At 33.3% G+C, this 22722-nt stretch overlaps 1 protein-coding gene across 1 annotated transcript in view; it reads left to right on the forward strand.

Annotated features, from left to right (window-relative positions):
- The window catches only part of LRP1B (LDL receptor related protein 1B), a 702645-nt gene that overhangs the window by 479541 nt on the left and 200382 nt on the right, over positions 1-22722 (forward strand). Inside the window, exons 20-27 of the mRNA XM_087955711.1 lie at positions 2138-2302; positions 6285-6467; positions 8888-9088; positions 10015-10260; positions 12878-13075; positions 17321-17525; positions 20417-20581; positions 21915-22159. Coding sequence (XP_087811837.1) covers positions 2138-2302; positions 6285-6467; positions 8888-9088; positions 10015-10260; positions 12878-13075; positions 17321-17525; positions 20417-20581; positions 21915-22159 — 1608 coding nt within the window. The remainder of the gene's footprint in view (positions 1-2137; positions 2303-6284; positions 6468-8887; positions 9089-10014; positions 10261-12877; positions 13076-17320; positions 17526-20416; positions 20582-21914; positions 22160-22722) is intronic.

A 22722-nucleotide genomic window follows, 5' to 3' on the forward strand; every position in this document is an offset into this window, starting at 1 on the left:
TGTTGAAGACCATTACAACATATTTTTACTTGAAGTCAAAAGAGTCATCAAACTATATGTACCAATAACAACTCCAAAAACCAGAAAAAACAGATTACCCATAACAATAAGGAAGCTTCAATCCAAAAAGAAATCACTTTGGAGGAAAAACAAATCTGGTCACATTGCCAACTTCAAAAGCCAATACAAAAATTTATGCCACCAGATAAAGACTAAATGCACCAATTATCACATTAAACAAGAGGAAAAACTTCTACGCACCAATTCCACCCGTGCTTTCTACAATTTTGTAAACAACAAACTAAAAGACTCAAGGTCCATCCCACCCCTGAAAGGACCTAATGGTAAAGACTACAACGACGACACTATTAAAGCCAACCTCTTTAACACTTTCTTTGGCTAAGTATTTGTAAAGAGCAATGGATCATGCCCAGTATTTCCTAGTCGAACCACAGACAACTACAATGATCTAATACATATCGATTTTACAGTAGACAATGTTGAAAAAGCACTACGCAATCTAAAACTCTCTCTATCTATTGGACCAGACGGAATATGTGCCTACTTCTTTAAAAAGCTATCCATTGCCATAGCCGAACGTCTAAGCATAATCTTGTGAAAAATCTTTCAGGATCAGCTCCTTGCCAAAACTATGGTCATAAGCCACAGTCATCCCCATCTTTCAGCCTAGTTGAAAATTACAGACCAATCTGCGTCACCTGTAAAATCATGGAATCAATTATTAACCAATCCATTATCCTCCACTTAGAGACAAACAACCTACTCTTTAATAAACAATTTGGTTTCAGAAAAAAACTATCCTGCAATCTGCAACTCTTACACTGCAAAAACGTATGGACTACAAAATTCGATCAGGGCAAGGCAATAGATGCAATCTACATAGACTTCTGTAAAGCCTTTGATTCAGTGGTACATGACAAACTACTCCTAAAACTAAAATCTTATGGTATCTCTGGACACCTGCATAACTGGATAGAAGTATTCCTGTCAAACAGACAACAGATGGTCAAAATTGGGAGCGTCCTATCAAAATCTGTACCTGTCCCCCAAAGCAGTGTTCTAGGACCAACTCTCTTCATACTCTACATAAATGATCTCTGTGATCATATTGAGAGCAACTGCATTCTCTTCGCTGATGATATAAAACTATTCAACACCAGAGACAATACTGCTACCCTTCAAAAAGACCTCGACTATGTATCAGAATGGTCAAACTAATGGCAACTTCAAATCTCAACAAACAAATGCTCTGTCTTACATATTGGCAACAAAAATCAGAAAATGAAATACAAGCTTAATAGTCAACACCTTGTTGATGATCCAAAGTCTGTCAAGGATCTTGGAGTACTCACCTCTAATGATCTAAGTGCTAGAGCCCACTGTAACTACATAGCCAAAAAGGCATTAAGAGTTGTTAACCTAATCTTACGTAGCTTTTTCTCTGGTAATATTACACTACTAACTAGAGCATACAAAACATTTGCTAGACCAATACTCGAATACAGCTCATCAGTCTGGAACCCACATTACATACCTGATATTAACACAGTTGAGAAAGTCCAGAAATAGTTCACAAGAAGAGTTCTCCACTCCTCTACTCATTGCACAATACCTTATGCCACTAGACTTGAAATTCTAGACCTAGAAAACCTAGAACTACGCCTCCTTCGGTCCGATCTAAGTATGGTATATAAAATCATACATTGCAATGTCCTACCTGTCAATGAATACTTCAGCTTCAACCATAACAACACAAGAGCAAACAATAGATACAAACTCAAAGTTAATCACACCAAACTTGATTGCAGGAAATACGACTTCAGTAACAGAGTGATCAATGTCTGGAATACTCTCCCTGACTCTGTGGTTTCTTCCCCAAACCCCAAAAACTTTAACCTTAGACTTTCTACTATTGACCTCACCCCTTTCTTAAGAGGTCTGTGCATAAGCTCACCAACGTGCCTACCGTCCCTGGCCCATTGTTTCTTTTATTTTTCTTATATGTATCCATGTATTCATAAATATGTTTTTACTTATACGTATTATCTTGTAAGCAATTGACAAACCAAATAAAATAATAAAATAAAATAAATAAAATACTCACACATTTTTACAGATAATGACTGTGGTGATGGGACTGATGAACTGGACTGTCTTCATTCATGTTTTGACAACCAGTTCAGGTGCTCTACTGGCCGATGCATTCCAAGTCACTGGACTTGTGATGGAGACAATGACTGTGGAGACTTCAGTGATGAAACTAAACCAAATTGCACCAAAGGTCAGTGTTTTATATTTCCTTCCCAACTTCCAGTAAAATGCTTACCTTTATCAAATGAAATAATAGTCAGGATCATGATTTTAGCTGAGTAAGGTGATTAATATAAGATTTTATTCCTATTGAATTATGGCAATTGTATAAAATATGTATATAGCAATAAATGGTGTAGGTAGGTATATGTATCTTTGTGTGTGCAGGTGTCTTTGTGCTAGGTCTGGGTCTCTGTCTGTGCATGTGGCATACATATATAAAACACATCAGGGAATATCTTTTAAGAAATAACTTTTGACCATAGTAAAAAAAATTTTTTTGCTCTTTTGTTGTAATGTAAAGTGCATGAGCAATACACTAAAAGCAGCTGGTTTTGGCAGTGATAAAAGGGAAGCATGGTGGTAACTTTTTGGTTTAAAATTAGATATTGTATTTTACTGTCTGGGAGAGGGAAAATATTTTTGTACTATGCATTAAGATGCAGGGAATGCAGATAAATCATTTGAGCCAGTCCTGATTTTATTATGACTTTGCTTTAGTTCACTAAAGCAATATAGCAGTGCAAAGTTTCAAAGATGTTGTTTGTAGTTTGAACATTTATTATTGAATAAGAAGCAGAGGAAAACAATATTATATTAAAAATTATGCTACAGTATTTTAAATATTGCTGACAAAGGGCAAAAACAATATGCTGCAGTCTTAGAGGCAAGGTGAAGAATTCAGTTCATATCAGTACACTAAAATATAGCTCCTTTCAGTCTGCTTGAATGGGACGTACATATTCAGGGATAGCCTAGGACTAGGTAATAGAACGAGTTATCAGTCTATAAAAAAACAATAGACTGCATATTTTATATAGCAGTCACTGTACTGATGATGATTCCAACTAGTATTTGCTACAGAGTCTTTATTTGCTATAATTTGTTCAAGGAAACGTTGAATTATGAAAAAGAGTGAAACATTGGATTTTTTTTTTATCATACTTTTCTTGCCAGATAAGTTATCAGATATATTTCAACAATGGTCTCAGCATTCTGAAATCTGAAAAATGAGCATTTTGTCCTGCTTAATACTTTTCAACACTTTTATTGAAAAATAATATATATATGATTCATAGGAATAAGTGCAACCTCTGAAAAAACTCAGAAGTCTCTTCCTGTTCTTGCAGTCAGTAGTATTTGACGACTTTTGTTAATTTTTTGAATGGCATTGTTTACATTGAAAGGAACCTCAAAATGTTTTTAGTAAGTTGTAATACTTACATATGTACAAAATATTAATAAGAGAGAGAAAGTATACATTGCAGTTTCTAAAATTCATCCCACCAGTGCCCATATAGGAGGCATCTGTATTTTTCTGTGTTACAGAGCAACATGTTCTCCTTGTGAACTAATTCTGTTTCTCTTTCTCTCTCCCTCTTCCTTTCCATCACCTTTTCTCTTGGACAGAGAGAGAAAGCGAGGAAGAAAGAGAGAGAAAGAAAGAGAGAAGGGGGAGAGACAGAGAGAGCGAGAGCGAGAGAGCAGGGAGGGAGGGAGGAAGGGTCTAATCAGGGTAGGTTTTCTTCTGTATGGGCTTGGTACGGGCTGTTCTCCCTTTAAATATTTTTGGGGATATGTAACTGCTCTGAGAAATGTGGGATAGATAGATTTTCATATTGTTTATTCAGATTCACATTCCAGGGGAGGATTAATGCAAAAGTTGGCCCTATTCCAAGCTGTTTACTAACAGCCGTTCACCCACTTGGGGTGAATTAAAGGATTTTTACTGGATTCTTTGTTCTAACTGGATTCAGTTCTTTTTTAAATCTGCAGGTTCTTCTACAGTACTGCACCAACTTATTTTTGTTTTGATTGTTTCCTATGCTCACACAAACAGAGATTTCCAAATCCATTCTGTAATTTCCAATAATCAATTGCTTTAGAAAAAAAATACAATTTTGTGCTTTCTTGCTAGGAAGTACTGTAAGCCTTATTATTTTCAGTTCCATTTACACTCTAGTACGCATAAATAGATTTCAGCAATTATTTTGCTTTTTCAGTTCAGAAATGTAACAGTCACTGCACAATGCAATGCAATCCTAATTTAGTAGATTCTGTTTCATTGAGGCTAATATGTATCTGCAACAATTTCCAATAGTTGAAAGTTTTCAAAAATGAAAATCCTTTAATTGAAATGAAACCACTTTTTCTATTATTGTAGTGTAGAGCCAGAGATATTTTCCCATTGTGTTTTATGTAGGAAAAAACTCCATGTAGGCTTAAAATATAACACATTTTTGCATTGTAGCTTTCTCTCATAGTGATATTTTTAATATCAATTGAATGTCTCTTTAGATATTATTAAAAACAACATAAATTGTGCATCAATAGGTATTTATCCACAGACTATATTTTTACATGATGTTAAACTGCCACACACATCTTATTTGGAACAGTTTTACAACTCTTAAAAATGTTTTAATAAATACTTTCATACAATTCAACACACTCTATAATTCGGGTGAACTGGTAGTTCCGAGGATCATCTGTGAGTGAACCGGTTCGCTCCAACAATCAGCTATTGGGCCTACCCACCTGCCCCGGCATTATTCTGACCTTTATTTCCTGGTTTTCAAGCTCAGTTGCTTCGCGTGGCACAGAGGATTGCCATGCGTCAGCTGTTTAACACACAGAGAGATCGCAGGATTGCAGGAGAAGGTCAGTAGCAAACCTTCTGTGCGCGTGCAAAACATGCGCTCAACGAACCGGTTGTTTCCCCGGTTGAATTACACCCCTGTCTATAATGTTAGATACCTAGGAGAGAATTATTTACATCTCTTTTTTTCATTTTAAATGGAAATGTACCATATGCGTAAAAGAGAGAAATGAATAATATTTCGAGCTTTGGACCACATCAGGATTGGATGGATGATCCTCCAAATGTTATTGAATGAAAATTCCTTAAAAGAGGTATTACTTAAGTTCTACATTTATTAATGACAGATTATATGTGTGATCACCTATTGTTCTTGTCTGGAAAGTTTCCCAAAAATTGGTGTACTCACTGGTTCTTTGATCTTTGCAACAATTGTTGGTTCTGCTTTTGTGGACACAATTTCAATTTGCAATGAAAATAAATGTATCTTTACAATGGATTTTCACATTTATGACTGTCAAATTCTAAGTCCGCTTCAGCATTTTTAAAATCTTTTCTACAAACTCTGAGAATGGAAATTGAACACATTTACAATTTGACGTTGGATCAATATATATCACTATATCTGTGGTCTTGTCTTGCTGCTCTTATCAGGAAAGTTATTTTATTATTTTTTCTTTCTTTTACATAGGCTAAGGTTCTGTCTCTCATTATTTGTGATTTTGTCATTGGGGAAAAAATCAAATTATTCTACACTTATTGCATAGAAATGTTCTCATTCTGTGAATGTCTCTTTGGCCAAAGAACAATTCATATGTTAGTTCAGATGGTTAAAATGGATATCACCACAGTATCTTTTCAATAGTTCCAATTATATTTCTTCAATGAAATTCACACTGGTGCAAAACTATGAACAATATATAAAATAAACTTATCCATTATAATGGAGATGTATATACTTTTCTCCAACATAATCCTTATGTAACCTGAGGTATTCATTGGCTCTGCTCAAATGATTGAATTGAATAGAGATATATGTAATTAATAATCAGAAGGCTGCTTAAAATGAAAGTGACAATTTTAATAATCTATTTTGTAGAAATATAATAACCACACTTACATCCTTGTATATTACTGTGTAATTGAGTCCATATTGTAAAAATATGGTTATGAGTTAGAATAGTATGATTCTTGTTTTCTCTATACAAAATGTGGCTCTTTACAAGAAGAATATGATACCCTATACCGCTTCCTTGACTGTATCCAAGTAGCAATTGAAAAATATTTGAAATGATATGAATTATCAAAAAATATTGTTAACTGATACTGTATTATCATATTTTTTTAATGTTAGAGATAGCTTCTCTTGGGAGATGCAGTGGGAAAGCATTTCAATGTTACCCAGATGGAAACTGCATTCCTGAGCTTTGGCGCTGTGATGGAGAAAAGGACTGTGAAGATGGTAGTGATGAAAAGACTTGTAATGGAACTATACGACCATGTGATGCCAAAACAAAGTTTTCCTGCAAGGCTACAGGTATGAAAGGGTAACAATTTTAACTAGTTTTAACTAGTATTTTATTGTTAGCATTGTAGCACTATTTTTCTCATTTAGCTTTAAAACAGCCTTGTTATAGTTGAAATAGTATTTTCTTTCTTTTTTCTTTTTTGCTTATGGAAAGAATTAAGCTATAGCTGAGGGTTGTCAAACTCGCGTAGTCATAGTGTCATCATGTGATGTATTGTGACTTTTTCCCTTTGCTAAACTAGGCATGGCTGTGACCAACGCAAAATGCATCTGGCACATGGGCTGCGAGTTTGACAGTCCTTCTATAGCCCAAAGTTTATAAATTAGGGTTGTTTAGAAAACATTGTTCAGAATCTCCCTATCTTACCAACATTCTTTGCCTAACCACAGGAAAACTCTTGCTTTACCTTGATCATATGTGTTACAGTATTTCCATCAGCTTTTTCAGTCTCTGTCCCATCTGCTGAAAGAAGTTGTATCAAAAGTTCATGTCTTTCTTCACTGAGTCTTTTATTTGGCCCAGGCCTTAATTATACTTATATTAACTAACTACCATGGATTTTCTTTTTTTTTTTTTTTAAAAAAACACACTTTATCCTGCTCCTTTTACTTGTTTAGTCAATAGGTAATTTCTAGAGAGTTGCAAAATTCTGCTAATTGCCATTGCAAAGGAATATAAATGCCATCACAGCTTTAATTTTATACATTAAGCTTAACATTCTATAACAATGTATGTTATGTGATTATTTTCATAAAGAAACCCATTAATTAAAACTAATCTCTGGAAATAGATTATGTTATATTGAGACATTAGGAACCATGCTTGGACTGTATTGAGAAATGTCAATAGCAAAATAAATTTCTAGATCAATTGGTCATTATAAAGTGAAAATAATATTTATATAATTGGGTTTATTTTCATTATGTTGGGGACATTGTGAATCCCAACAGCTTGGTAACCAGTAACTGAAGTGCTATCCTGATTCATCTTGGATATATCCTGTTAGAAAAATGAATGTAATAAATGCATTTAATGAATGGAAAATTGATTATATCAGCACATATACCTCCATATTAATTGTTCAATTTTTATAGCTATAAATAAAATTTAATACTCTATTCCTTAATAAATACTTTTTCATAGTGTTTGCCAAACCTGTAATAAATTAATGTAGATGTTGATCATGAAGATTCTCCATATGTAGCTACAAAATAAAATATAGAATGATATAGCTAGCACACTAACCATTAATTAACATTTGGCATGAAAACTTGATCAAAGCTTTGTCTGAGGATTTACTTGTTGGAAAACAGACTTTTTTATGGACTTTAAGGTCCTACTAACAAGCAAGTATCACATTTCTGACATATTAAACAGGAAAAAAAAGTTTTAAGAGCAGTCATATTCCTTTCTTTCCAACCTCAGTAACATGATTAGAAACAAACCACTTAACACACTTTTACCAATATTGCACAGTGCTTTGATGATACCTGTACAAAGTTGGTAGTCATTAATACATTAAAAGAAATATACATACCAGCTTTTATCTATATTGCTCTTAATTTAGTACTTAGCATGAAGAAAAGAAAAAAAAAACCTCAGGTACCTAGTCCTAGAGAACAAATTGGACATATCTTGTAGAAATTGAATAAGAACATTCTGAAACAAGGCTCTGAGAAAGTTAGTGTATATCAGTAATTGGCCATTTGGCAACTGCTTTCTTTTCTTTCACTAGCTCCTTCTAGAAACAAAAATCAGTAATACACATCTTTAAACTAGAATCTCATTATTAGATCAAATGCAATATACCTCAATTAACTGGGTTCCCTATTAATTGAACCAATGTAATTGGGTTGAAAATAGTTACACTTATTGCATTTGTTAATTCAGATGGAAAATATTTTTCTTCTTTTTTTAATAAGCATTTATCAAAGTCTATAAATTTCCTCATAAAATGGCTTGAAATATATTTATTAAAAAGAAGAAGAAATAAAAATCCTTAGTTATCTTGTCATATAAGGCATACACAATGAAAGAAATAATATTATTTTATATATTTTTAAATTAAATTAGAAGTACTAATTTTATTTGTTATTTTCCCCAAGAAAAAAGAGTTTTCCATACCCAGAATAAAAATCTCACAAACCTTTCAGAAGATTCCCATTTGAAATGGCTTTTATTTACAGTTCCATATAGCTGTTTCCAATTTATGCATCTTTTATCTGAAATAAAAGATTGGGAATTGCTAACATTGCTTCATTTTTATAAAAGATCAGTGGTGAGTTTTGGATAGAGATTAAAATAAATATATAAGCCATCACTTGAAGTTATTTTTCTATAAAATAGTGGCATTACAAATAAAATATGAATGAATAATTAGCCTTGTTAAGAAAAGGAATCAATTTGTTTATTTTCTCTTTTCTTTAAGGGAGATGTATTAGCAAATCTTGGCTGTGTGATGGAGACATTGATTGTGAGGATCAGTCTGATGAAGATAATTGTGAAGGCTATATGTGTGGGCCACCAAAATATCCATGTGCTAATGACACTTCCATCTGTCTACAGCCTGAAAAGCTTTGCAATGGAATAAGAGATTGCCCTGATGGATCTGATGAAGATGATCTTTGTGGTAATTATACTTGATCAACTGCAGATGTATGAAAAAATTAAATAATGGTCCCTAGATAATGTATCCAGACTCTCTCATCCCAGCCACACCCCTTATGTAAATTTTAATGTTTGATAATTGAACTGTTTTCATCAAACCCTTATATGGTTGAAATTAATACCAAGCTGAAATATTGTTCTTCTTTCATTTTGCCCATTTTTTAAATAAAGCAAATTCAAAGGAGAAAAATTCTCAATGTTTATATACAAAATTTTGAATAGAATTCAAAGAATTCTAAAGGCACTTTATGTTTCAGGTGGCTATCAGATTTCATTTCTCCTCTCCTCCCTTCCCTTCCCTCTTCCCTCCCCTTTCCTGTAACAATGCAGTTGTAATTTATCTGGAATTCACTGAAAATTTATAAAATTAATTGTTTTAAACTACATAATTTTCCTCTTTCCTACATTGGATGTTGAGACAGGTTCATGCTCTAACTATAATGCATTCCCAGACTCTTTTTTCCATACAAATGAAAAGCATAAAGTGAACACAAAATAAACAAAGCATGTCAGGGCAGCAGGTATTAGTCCTCTACTGACACATGCAGAAGATTGTTATATGTATGCAAAGACCATCATGGTCTACATTTTATGCAATATATTATTTACTTATCCCTAATAAATTTAATTTTTGTTATTCCAGCTTCTGAAACAACCCAGCTTGCCTATTATTACCCTATTTTTAAACCTACAGACTATATTATTTATATATGTGAACTGAATGCCAAAGAATCTATGGTTCTGAATACACCTTTTATTCTGCAGTCTATTGGATCTAATCTTATAAAATATATCTACGGTGATAGATTAAATTTTCATTTATGTCTCAAAAACACATTTCACCTGTTTTTATTTAAATAATAATAATAATTACTATTCTTATTTCAGAAGAATGTTCACTTAACAACGGTGGATGCAGCCACCGATGTTCAGTAGTTCCTGGAGGTAGAATTGTCTGTTCATGCCCCCCAGGATTGTACTTAAATTCAGACAATAAGACATGTGACTATGTAGATTATTGCACCAAACATCAGAAATGCAGCCAAGTATGTGAACAGCATAAAAATGTTGTTAAGTGCTCCTGTTATGAAGGTTGGGAACTTGGTAAAGATGGTGAAAGCTGTGCTAATATTGGTAAGTTGACATTTGGTTATCTATTCACTATTACTAAGTATGTCTTACAAAAATTTCACGTGTCAAAATGACCCATTTGCTTTAGACAAACAGGAGTCCTTTAACTCTTCTAATAGAGATGCTTCACAATTTGTTTCTATTTAGAAGACTTAAATGTTTTATATGCAATGTAGAACTTGATGATACTTGATGAACTTCTGTTTTATGAAAATATTTATGTTCTTTTCATTTCTTTTAATAAAAAAAATTAATCTATATCATCACATGTTCATCAGAAGATAAATGCCATTGAATGACAAATTTAGAAAATATTTTTCTAAAACTTGAATTAAAAATATAGTGGTCTAAGTATGAAAGTGTTTGTAGAAGCCAAATACAGAAAACAGGCGATAACAAATTAATACCATTCTCTGAAAGTGCATTTGTTATAACAACTTTTTTGATAACAATTATTAAATGCTCTTGATTCAATCTCACTGATCAGAGGCAGTATTTGAATATTTGGCTTTCTACTTATTGGTAGGTATATGTAAAATGCAATTTCATTTTTCCATTCCACCAATAATGAAGGACTTTGTGATTCAAAAAATATATATACATTTTAGAGGATGGTTATAGAGGATGGTTACACATTAAATATCTTCTTTATTCTTTCAATGGTGGGGGAATCACTGTTTTTGAGTTTTAACTGTGTAAATTTGAATTGTGCTAAATTTGTAGCACATTAAGAAGGAGCAAGGAAGGAAGGAAGATGCTCACAGCCATACCTACTCAGTCACATACTTTTACATCATACAAAATTTTATATTATACATGTAGTTCATATGCTAAATGTAATTCATATGCTAAAAATACTTTTTCTTTTCTTTTTCACATTTATTAGAAATATTGTCAAATTTATATTTTTAGGTTTCTAAACAAGCCCATAAGCCATCTTCATCTTCATGGAGCATTTGCCTTATAAAAGAAATAGAGATAAAACAATAACAGGTTAAAGAAAGGGTTGAAATTGGTCAGTGCCTCCAAGAACTATAGAATATTAAAGACATTTGTTAAGAAAAATAATGGGAAACTGGGAAGTAAAAGCTTTCTATTTTCTTATACATGATTAGGAAGAGAACACATATATACTATAAAGTTAAAATTAAAAAAACCTTTTGCACATGTCATAGAAATATATTTTGGAATAAAAAGTTATTATATTCCAATTATCAATAATTCTTCCCAACTCCTATGAACACACTGCAGTATATAGAGAAAGCGAGCAAGAAACATCAGTAAATTTCTCTGGCTTGGTCCTGGCAGTCAATTCTGATGAGTATAATGTAATAGTTAAAGTACTGGCCTAGAATTGGGGGACCCAAGTTCAAAATCATCCTTAGCCCGGAAACTCCTTCTCGTGGTCTGTTAAAAGTGCAGTCATCCAGTCCTTGACAGAAAATATGCTAGCATAATTTGCCTTGCCAATGAATCATGAGTCCAGAAAGAGCTCCAGCTTGTAAAAAGGGACTGTTTGAGGCAGTGCCACCTTATCCACTACCTATGGTGGTACATTCTCAGATCCCGAAGGCCCCCAAATTCCATAGATCCCTGAAGACTATCATAGTGGCCATGACCTTCTGACTATCCCCAAACTCCATTTCTAAGGAAAGTGTGTTGAAATCTCCTGGGTGTAGGTTAATCAGCCTAAGGATCTCCACCAACCTAGAAATGGAGTCAAGGAGCTCAGGCAGAAAGATTACTGTGCAGAAGGGAGACTGTTGCGATAGCAACAATTCCAACTGATCTCCAGAGCCCAATGTAATGAACAGGTTCTCATATCCAGTAACTCAAATTATCCTCTAAAGAGCAGCATCATTAGAGTTTCTCAGATGAAGATTGTCACTTCTGCATCCTTGCCCTGTGTTCTGGGCTGATGCTACACCCAAAACCTGGCTGGGCACCATTCCAAGAAGTGACTACCCCTTCCAGGTGCATGGGGTTTAGGTAATACATGTCAATTCAGCCTTCTCATTTGTTATTAAAGGCTGACCTGGCCTTTAGCAGCAACAACTAGAAACCTAGGCATCTGAGATTCTGTGACCAAGAAATGGGATTTACCACAGGGGCAGGAATGCAGAACTAGAAGGCGGCACTGGAATTGAATTCAAGAAGAGCCCTCCCCCATCATATGTCCCCATACCTCTCAAGGTCAGAGGAGAATAATCTGAATATATTTAGCTATTACCAAATGAAAGGATCGAAAGCAGGCCATCCAAAAGAGAGGACTGTCCAATAAAATAAAACACACAATAATTAAATATTGAACTAATTATATGTATATCTTATTTTGATAGCCAAAATTTATTGGAATTCTTTCATAATGGCTTCTTAACTTTCCTAAAATAAAATTCCATATTGAAAGTTCCTGGATTTTTGTATCCCTGTTTAATAGATTCCAATCTAATCTGCTTGGGAAAAGTCTGATGTTTGTTTTCTTAAAAGAGGTTATTCTCTCCCTATTCTACAATCAGAATATTCTACAAATATTAATGAGATGAATGTCTTTTTATTACATTCACTGTAATAACCTACTACTGACTAGGTTTCACCATAAAATGTACTGTTCTGTTTCCAGATCCTTTTGAAGCATTCATCATTTTTTCTATTCGGCATGAGATCAGAAAGATTGATCTGCAGAAACGAGACTACAGTCTATTAGTTCCTGGTTTAAGAAATACAATAGCACTTGATTTTCACTTCAATCAAAGCTTACTATACTGGACAGATGTAGTAGAAGATAAAATTTACAGAGGCAAGCTTTCTGAAACTGGAGGTATGAAATGGAGCTTAGATTTTATTTTATTTCTTAAATTAAGTGGTACAGGACTCAGTTTAGGAAATATAATGAATGAGTTATAATTGGAAGTTTTTTTATTACATAAATTATAAATATGTACAAATACATTTTATTTTTTAAATGGTAAACATGTACATCAATACATATTATGAATGAGTAATATATGGAAAGTTATATAAAGTGGGCCCAAGAAAACGGGCCTTCTCAATGGTTGCTCCCTCCCTATGCAATGTCATTCTCCCAGAAATAAGATTGGCCCCATTTTGATATTTTCCCAGAAGGTTGTGAAGACATAAATCTGTCAGTAGTCCTGAGGACCTCAAGTTGATATGAAGTTGATGAAGTGATTGGTTTGATTATGCTTGTTGCTGCTTGCAGGAGAAGTATTGGTGGGAGACTTAGGGGTTTTATATTGTGGACATTTAACATTGCAAACTGCCTGAGGTCAGCATTATAAGTTGGGCAGCTAAATAAATTTGCTAAATAAATAAATAGTTTTCAGGGTTTGGTGTTTGGTGATTGAGTATTTTCTTCATGGCTTTTTTGTCTTTCTGTTCAACATCTAAAAAATATCTGGGATTTTTCAAATATGTGTCACTTATGTGGTACATACATTTACTGCATTTAGCAGTTTGTGTGCATGTGTTTCTCTGTATGTATGTATGCAATAAAAGTAATGTGGCTGAATTCATAAGGAGAATGCAGTCCAAGCAACTCATTTTAAACCTTCTTCCGATAGTAGATCAACTGCCATTATCTGAAATGTAGGATGAATAGTGCAATAGCAATAGCACTTAGACTTATATACCACTTCATAGTGCTTTGCAGCCCTCTCTAAGCAATTTACAGTCTCAACATATTGCTCTCAACAATCTGGGTCCTCATTTTCTTGACTTTGGAAGGATGGAAGGCTGTGTCAACCTTGAGCCAGTGAGAATCAAACTGCCGAACTGCTGACAGCCAGCAGTCAGCAGAAGTAATCTGTACCACAATGGCTCATTATAACTATGTTTTCAGATATTAACAAATGATTCAGCATTTGAAATATTTTTGTTTGATGAAATTCATGACAGGATCAAAAGTTACAGCATATCTCTATCAAAGATTGAAGAAAATTTTTAAAATGGAAATTGAGATGTTTTAAACATGGGCTAAAGAACTGAAATTTCCAACAATGCCCTATCAATTGATTCATGTCCTTAAAAATACTAAAATGATATCAATAAGACTGAGATTAAAATTGATTCAATATACATACAATGAAAAATGTATTTAAGCCACCTGTTCCTAAAATCTTGCCTTAGCTGTGATGTGGGCAAATATGACATATGTACTCTGTATCTTTCATACATTCAGAAGTTCATTACAAATATTTTTTCTGCTTAGATCATACTTTGATCATAGCAGCTAAAGGTAATCTTTGGGATCAATTTACAGATTTATAATTTTATGTGTGCTATGGTTATGCATCCATAATGACTACTGTAGGTTAATTTGTATATTCAAAAATTGCTACTTTGCTAGTTATGGATAATCACAAAACACCTATTAACCAGGAGTTAAAATGATTGTTTGCTGTCTTTCAGTTTATATTGTCTACTATTCTATTTATATTTTCTTTGAAGTATCACATTTTCACATAAGAAATATGCAAACAAAAAGAAAAGAATAAAAAGAGGAGAAACTTCTATTAGAATACTTATTATCAAGCCCAGCATGTTTCAGACACAAGTTATTTCTTTAGATGCTTCTTTTTTTGGTATAATTTTATATTAAAAGCTAGGTATATCAGAAAGGGAAACAATACAATTCCTTTTTATTTCTCATACTTTGTTGTAAAGTTGCCTATTACTTTTTGAAAAGTCAGTTGATGTCTAGATGAGAATTTTGATAGTTAAAAAGAAGTTTTTGTGTGTTTTCATTTCTGTAATCTTGTATTGTGATTTTTTTCCCTGTGCAAAAGTTCCAAAAAACCTGTGTCCAAATACTTTCTCTTAAACCTTTATCCTTTCCCTCCTCAAAATGTATAAAGTGTTGGCTCGTCATTCAGCTCCTTCAGTTGCTTCATGTCAGACCATTGAGGAGAGTTTTACCATGCTGTGCTTCCCTTATTATTTCTAACAAACATTAAATAGGAAGCATGTAAAGGATATATTCTACAGTTTTATTTTATTTTTTAATTCTTCTAATAAGACTTGAATTCAGAATGATGAAATGCATAGGAGATAAATGCAAAACACCAATAAAGGTTTGTAACAGAAGATATATGTTACTTCTGAGGTAAATTCAATCAGCAAGATGTTGGAAAGCAATTGTGTGGCAGAATTATAGCCATAATGTCCTTCTCAGATGGATCCATCAAAGTTCATTTGGGACTCTGTGTATTTCATACATCATATTCCATTTCAAGCCAAAGGCTTATTTTCTTTTTATGTGTCTCAAAATATTCACAATACATCTGTAGAATTCAGTGCACTTTATTTCTGAAAATGCCCACAGAATTGTTTTATTAGTCTTTAATAAATTGTTATACTAACCATGGAAATTGCAGAAATTAGAAGAGCATGTGGAAGTTTTGGATCAAATATTTCTTCTTTTTCTTGAATTTTTGGTGCACTTATAAAATAATTTTAAAAATTATTTAATTTTTAAATAATTTTTAATTATTTAATTTAATCTTTTTTTATATACAAAAGCCAAATCCGGCACACTGCTTGTATATATAACAGTGCTATAAAATGTTTCCTGTAAGGTTCTAATATAACCTTCACCATCAAGTCCCTACACTGTCTCCTTTCCTGGTCTACTAGCAGTAACTGCAAACCATAAGCTTAGAGAAAAGCAGTCTGCAAATTCTTAAAGGTAAAATATTGGAGGACTTCTCTGCAAGTAGATGACCTTGTTGAGTCATCAAATACAGGTAGTCCTTGCTTACTGACTGCTCATTCTGAGACTGTTGGAAGTTATGTTGGCACTGAAATAGAAGATTTAAAATTGGTACTCAAACTTCCCTGATAACACGGTCACATGTTCACATGACCATGTTATCATGATTCAGTGTTTAGCAGCCAGCATACATTTATGACAGTTGCAATATCCTATAGTCACATGATCACCATTTATGACCTTCAGAGCCAACTTCTAACAAGCAAAATCAATGGCAAGAAGTGGCAGCCACATGATGTCATGCTTAACAACTGCAGCAGAAGTTGATGCAAGTCAGGTTGAATCATATGATATTTCACTTTTCAATCATGCCACTTAGCAAGGGATTTGCCAGTCCCATTAACGTTAGTAAACAAAGATTTCCTGTAGTGTTTAAAATATTAGAAAAATTATGCATAAACTCAGCAGAAGCGGAAAAATGATAGTGGAACAGTTTTCATACCATGTTCTGCATGCATAGTTTGCAGAATTGTGACAATTATCTCAGCCCTGAGGGATTAGAAACAAGTCATTTCCAACAGTGCTATCCTTTTGTGATGCATTCCAAAAATATATGTTATGTAAAAATACAAAATAGCAAATGCGATTGAACCTAGTTGTCTTTAGAGACTTTCTGGCTTAAAAGTGAAATAGAAATACTTTTAATGGATAATATAATATTAACAATTTAAATATTAATGATGATGATCACTTTCACAATAGACATATCAGAGTTCAAATTCATTTCAAAATTATATGAGAGCTACTTTACAGTTATAATTACTATGATCATAGTTTTTAAATTATTATGGTTATCACCTTTGTTGTAATTATAAAAGTATTGAGTTATAATTAGAACAAAACCTTTGTTTATAATATATCCATATTAAAATATTTATGTTATTCAGAAGGGTTATATCTTCACCTCTTGACAATAGATAATGGAACTGCACATAAAGAGCCTTAAAAAACAAACCTACTAGGTACGTATCCAAAAGCATGTATGCCACTTTGTACATGTGTAAAATAGCAAACAAAAATAAAGAACTATCTGAAAACCCCTCAATCTGATGATGTAAGTTTTGTAATGAAACATCTGCAAGAAAGCAAGCTCAGAGAGCACAAGGACTCCATAGTTCAACCCTGCTATATTTTTGGCAATTGCAAATATGTAAATCTATGAAAAATGGAACTACAAATGACCAGGGAGTGGTTGCTTTATTTTTTAAGAAGTACATCATTTTTGCTTTTTCTATAAATTTTTAAAATGCAAGATTTGTTGTAATATTTTCACAGGTGTAAGCTCAGTTGAAATTGTGGTCCAACACGGTTTAGCTACTCCAGAAGGTCTTACTGTAGACTGGATTGCTGAAAATATATATTGGATAGACAGCAATCTGGATCAAATTGAAGTAGCTAAATTAGATGGTACACTGAGGACAACCCTAATCGCAGGTGCAATGGAACATCCTAGAGCCATTGCTTTGGATCCCAGATATGGGTAATTATTCTTTATGTTATCTTACAATGTTAAAAAATCATGCAGAATTATTTCTTAATATTGCATTGCTTTAATATAAAAAAGAGAAAGAAAAAGAAAAAGCAGTAAAAAGAGGGAAACAACCAAAACATATTTTAAAGAAAATCATGGAATTTTAAAACGCATAGTTAAATCTCGACCATACAAAATAACCGTGGTCAGTCTATTTATTGCTTATTTATTATTAATAGTAATCAAGCATAAATTTTAATGCCTTTAAATCTGAGGAAGTACATTTTTTTACACTGGAGTTTTTTTTCCTTTTTGGTAGTCCCAACCTTAATAAATTCATAATTCTTTATGTTTTGATCAATTGCATTTTAACTATATAATTCAAAGGTACATTTACATTTTAAAACTAAAAACTAAAACACTGAGTAAAACTAAAAAAACTGAATAAAACTAAAGATTAAAACACTAATTGCTTGGGATGGGCATGAGATCAGTCTGATCTCTGGAGAAATGATATTCAGAGGTGCCTCAACAGAAAGTCTCTCTACCTGGAACTAGCAAGCCAACATATATATTTAATATTTTGAAACTTCTTTGCCTATTAAACATTTTTACATTTTCCTTTGAAATACCTATTTCATTAATCCTCATCTACTTCACACTGAGTTTTTTGTTTTTTGTTTTACTATAGAGAAGTTAAAATATTACACTAATTCTGGCATCAGCTGAAAAGGATGCATGTAGCTGAGTATTATTAATGTATAATGAAAACGGCTAAATGGAATAATATCTCATAAAGGTTTGCCTAAATGGTAAATAGCATATGTACCAAGGGTGGTATTCAGCAGATTCTGACCAGTTCTGGTGAACGGGTAGTGGAAATTTTGAGTAGTTCGGAGAACCGGCCACCTCTGACTAGAGATTTTACAGTATCCTTCCACTGCCATGCCCACCAAGCCACGCCCACAGAACCGGTAGTAAAAATATTTGAATCACACCACTGATATGTATACATAAACACACATGAGAGAAATTGTTAACATTTTGTATTCATTTCACCACTCTGTGTAAAGTAGTTTTAAATTTTACATACTCACTGCTGAAGAAAAGCAAAAACCTTCTCAATTTCACCTTGTTTCCTTCACCTGGGTGATTGTGTATAAAGCAACCTATTGCAAGCATGTTCAAGAGTCCAAATTGTATCCATACTGAATTTTAAATTGATATCAGCAGGGACCTATGCATCTTGAATTAGTTGTGTGCTAAAACATCCAATGTTGTGTGCTGAAACATCTGTAAAGTGGTACTGTGAAGTCAGCAAGTAGTATTTCCCCTTTCAGAATAGATAAACAGAATGCAACAAGAGCCAACCCTCGGAATTTGATTATATGGGAAATAAGATGAGGAAATAGGTCCCCCCAATAGGGATCAAACTTTTTGCATTTTTTCCTGAACTGCATTAAACTGGACAATATGAGAGCATAGCAATACAAAGCTTTAGACAAAACTTTAGAGAAGTACAAGCTACTGGAACATAATGGAGCCTCCCTAAATTTTGCATTGGACAAGTTAGTATAGTAGAAATACCATTATGAAATACATTCTACATGGCAGAAATAAATCACAATGGCTATTTCACTCACAAAACGTAAATGAGACTGAAAAGTGTGTAGACAACCCTTGTATTTCTGTTGGGGGAGGAGAATTAAAACCCTGGAATAGCTAATTAGTGGGTGCTTCTTTTTAAATACCAATTAAGATTTTAACACAACATCCTTTGGAAAAGATAGATCGTGCACATTTTTCTTGGAGGAATTTATATTTTTAGTAGCCAATCAATTAGCCTTCCTCTAGCAGCTTTTATGAGCCAGGAGTGAGTGAGTATAAAATGCAAGTGTATGTGAATATAAAATACAAGTATAAAGTTCACTTCTACAAGACAAAACAAATAATTCATCTATTGGCACTAGGAACATGGTTTAAGTAAGCATTCACTAAAATTACTTTTTAACCTAAAGTTCAAGCAGGAGTACATGCAGCTGATGTTATCAGCAATGTTTTGCAAACTACTCACAGCAACCTTCAGATAATTCCTTTTAACTACACTACAGAAGAAGATGTAATGCCTAGTAAATCACCTGAAATAACTCTACTGGATAACTGTGGTAATGTATTAGAGGCAGAGAAAAAGGATTTCTTCCTTGCTACAGAGTAGATCTCACAAAAATGTTAATGTGTATTTAGATTCAGACTGAAGGTTTTTTCCCCCCTCCTATATTATTTAGTTTATGGTGCTTAACTAAATTTCCTCACTAAGAGGGTCTCATTCTATGTTGAGCAGAGGAATAATCTCTGAAAAATGCTCTGATAATTCCATAAATCAATTATGATAATAAATTCTAGTTGTAGAAAATCCCTCAAAATATTTAAGAATTATTGGAATAGGTCAATTTAGTACTATCCCTAGAAGATAAGGAAACCTGTAAATTAAAACTAAAATCAGTTAGCCTCTCCATCATAGTGCTGTTTTTTCCCAATTGTATAACATTCAGATTAACGCCGTTCTTGCAAATGAAAAATACTTTTTAACTTTAAAAAAAATATTTTTAAAGTAAATGAAGTAAAGTTATATTTGCAATCAGTATAGTTTCACTGTACCAGAAATTATAGAAATAAATTTGTTAGCAAAATCACTGTTTTTCCAATGGCAAGATATACAATCTATCATTTATTTACTTACTCACTTATTTACTTACTTATTTCAAAATATTTACATAATATGACTATCTTGGGAAAAATGCCTGGGCTAATCGTGATTGGTAGCTAATAATGATGCTTTTTTCTAAATTATTAATTATTTTATTTGCTCCCATTAATATGTCTCTTTTTGCATCATTCAGAATTCTGTTCTGGACAGACTGGGATGCTAATTTTCCTCGCATTGAATCTGCTTCCATGAGTGGAGCAGGAAGAAAGATCATATATAAAGACATGGATAGTGGAGCATGGCCTAATGGTCTTACAGTTGATCATTTTGAAAAACGGATAGTTTGGACAGATGCTAGGTAAAATATATGAATATGTTTCTTATAATTTATTTTCAGAATACATAACAAAGGGTAGAAAATGTTATTTGGTTCTTTTTTTAATGTCTAAAATTGTTGTGGTCCGCCGGTGGCCTGCAGAGCTGGTAGCAGAGTTGGACATAGACCAGTTCTGGAGTCTGGGGAGGGCTCGGATGAGGGATTTCTATCCGACACAGAGATGGGGCCAGGGCCATCTGAGACTTATGTGCTGACTCCATAGCCTCCAGAATCTGACATCAGCAAGGCAGAGGAACAGGGGGAGCCTGTTCCCAGTGTGTGCTTGCGCAGAGCTGCCAGAAGGCAAGAACAGTTAAGACAAAAGGGGCAACTTGGGAGTAAGGCTTGGAGATGATTGGCCTCTCCCATAAGACATAAAGGAGGAGCAAAAGAAGCAACTTTGCAGGAAGCAACTTTGTTCATTCTGGTCGGTTTAAAATCTGAAGCTCTGTGTTGACTTTGTGCTCTATTTGGCCTTGTACAGCTAATTGGCAATTTAGTTGTTGGCAGAATTTCAAGGGAGATAAAGGTGGGTGCTTATCAGCCTTATCCTGAAAGACTGTGGCAGAGTTATGTTGGACTATTCATAAATTTCTTGGTACTCGCTACTGGCTGTGAATGCATATAATTCACAGCTGTTGAAATAATAATTAAAAAAGGTGTTTTGGAACAGTGTGTGATTGTTACTATCTCAGGAAGCCTTGGTCAGAACAAAAACTGTATTTACCACAAGAACATGTACATTAGGAATGCATACCAGTATAAGCTTCTTAAATCATTGTATTGCAAATCTTTGAACCACGAAATGTATTTGCATGTATTTGGGAAACAGATGAACATCGTTTATGTAGACCTTAAATAAATCTGAAAAAGGATATAGGAAAGTATTAGAAAATATGTAACCACATAAAATGACCAGAACAATGCCCTTAAATCAAGAAAAGCAACATAAAGGCTACCTTTGGGAAGTTAGAGAAATTTTTTCAACCAAATATATAAAACAGAATATTGATCAATGATAAAATATTATAATCTGCCACTGATGGTTAAAAGCCTGGAGATTTACTGAGTATATTCAGTCTAAAAAATTATGATGTAAAAATTGGCTTATAAAGTTTTCTAACTGTTAAAAATAATTAATTGAATGGTAATAAACATTTGCTTATCACTTTTCTAGTATATGATGAGACTGATACAGTTAAGCTGCCCTTTGGGAAGCAATATAAAATTACTTTTTTATTTGTTTAATTTTCCAAGAAATAGATCATAGATGTAATAAGCACAATTTCAAGAGAGTGTTTTAATCATTTTTCAGGTCAGATGCTATTTATTCAGCACTGTATGATGGGACTAGCATGATTGAAATTATACGAGGTCATGAATATCTTTCTCACCCTTTTGCTGTCTCCCTTTTTGGGAGTGAGGTATATTGGACAGACTGGAGAACAAACACATTATCTAAAGCAAATAAATGGACAGGCCAAAATGTTAGTGTGATACAAAAAACTAGTGCACAGCCTTTTGATCTTCAAATTTATCATCCAAGCCGTCAACCCCAAGGTAAAGTAATAATTTGTATAAAAATGTTAATTGTAGCCTTTGTATTGTTATTCAACCATTGTTAAGTAGTAAATATAAATGGTAATATTTGTATACGTTTATGTGAAAGACTTTCCTCTCTCTCTCTCTCTCTCTCTCTCTCTCTCTCTCTCTCTCTCTCTCTCTGTGTGTGTGTGTGTGTGTATACGAGCAACTGAGAAATCTGACATTTTGTATTTATCAATAAATATTTCTCTGAATGTCAGTTTATATTTTCTATGGTGCTTATACAGATAAAGTTTTTGAACACTGTGGTTCATTGTAAGATTCATAAACAAAGCATAAAATGAATTGCCTTCTGCTTCTGGGAAGAAGTACTAGCCATTAGTTGTTAGGGAGATAATTTAATTTTGGATCAAGATAATAAGTATTGTGTTTGTGTATCACACACTGCACTGATTTTGGAACCATTCTGTGAGGTTATTATTTTTTTAACAAGTATTGTAGTCAGATTGATGAATAACAGCTGTTCACCCTACCATCATATTTCATGGGTAGATTGATCTAGAATTGTTGAAAAATAT

Source organism: Notechis scutatus, chromosome 1, assembly GCF_049901735.1.
Source record: "Notechis scutatus isolate UNSWTSFEM ecotype Mainland chromosome 1, rNotScu1.2, whole genome shotgun sequence".
NCBI lineage: Eukaryota > Metazoa > Chordata > Lepidosauria > Squamata > Elapidae > Notechis > Notechis scutatus.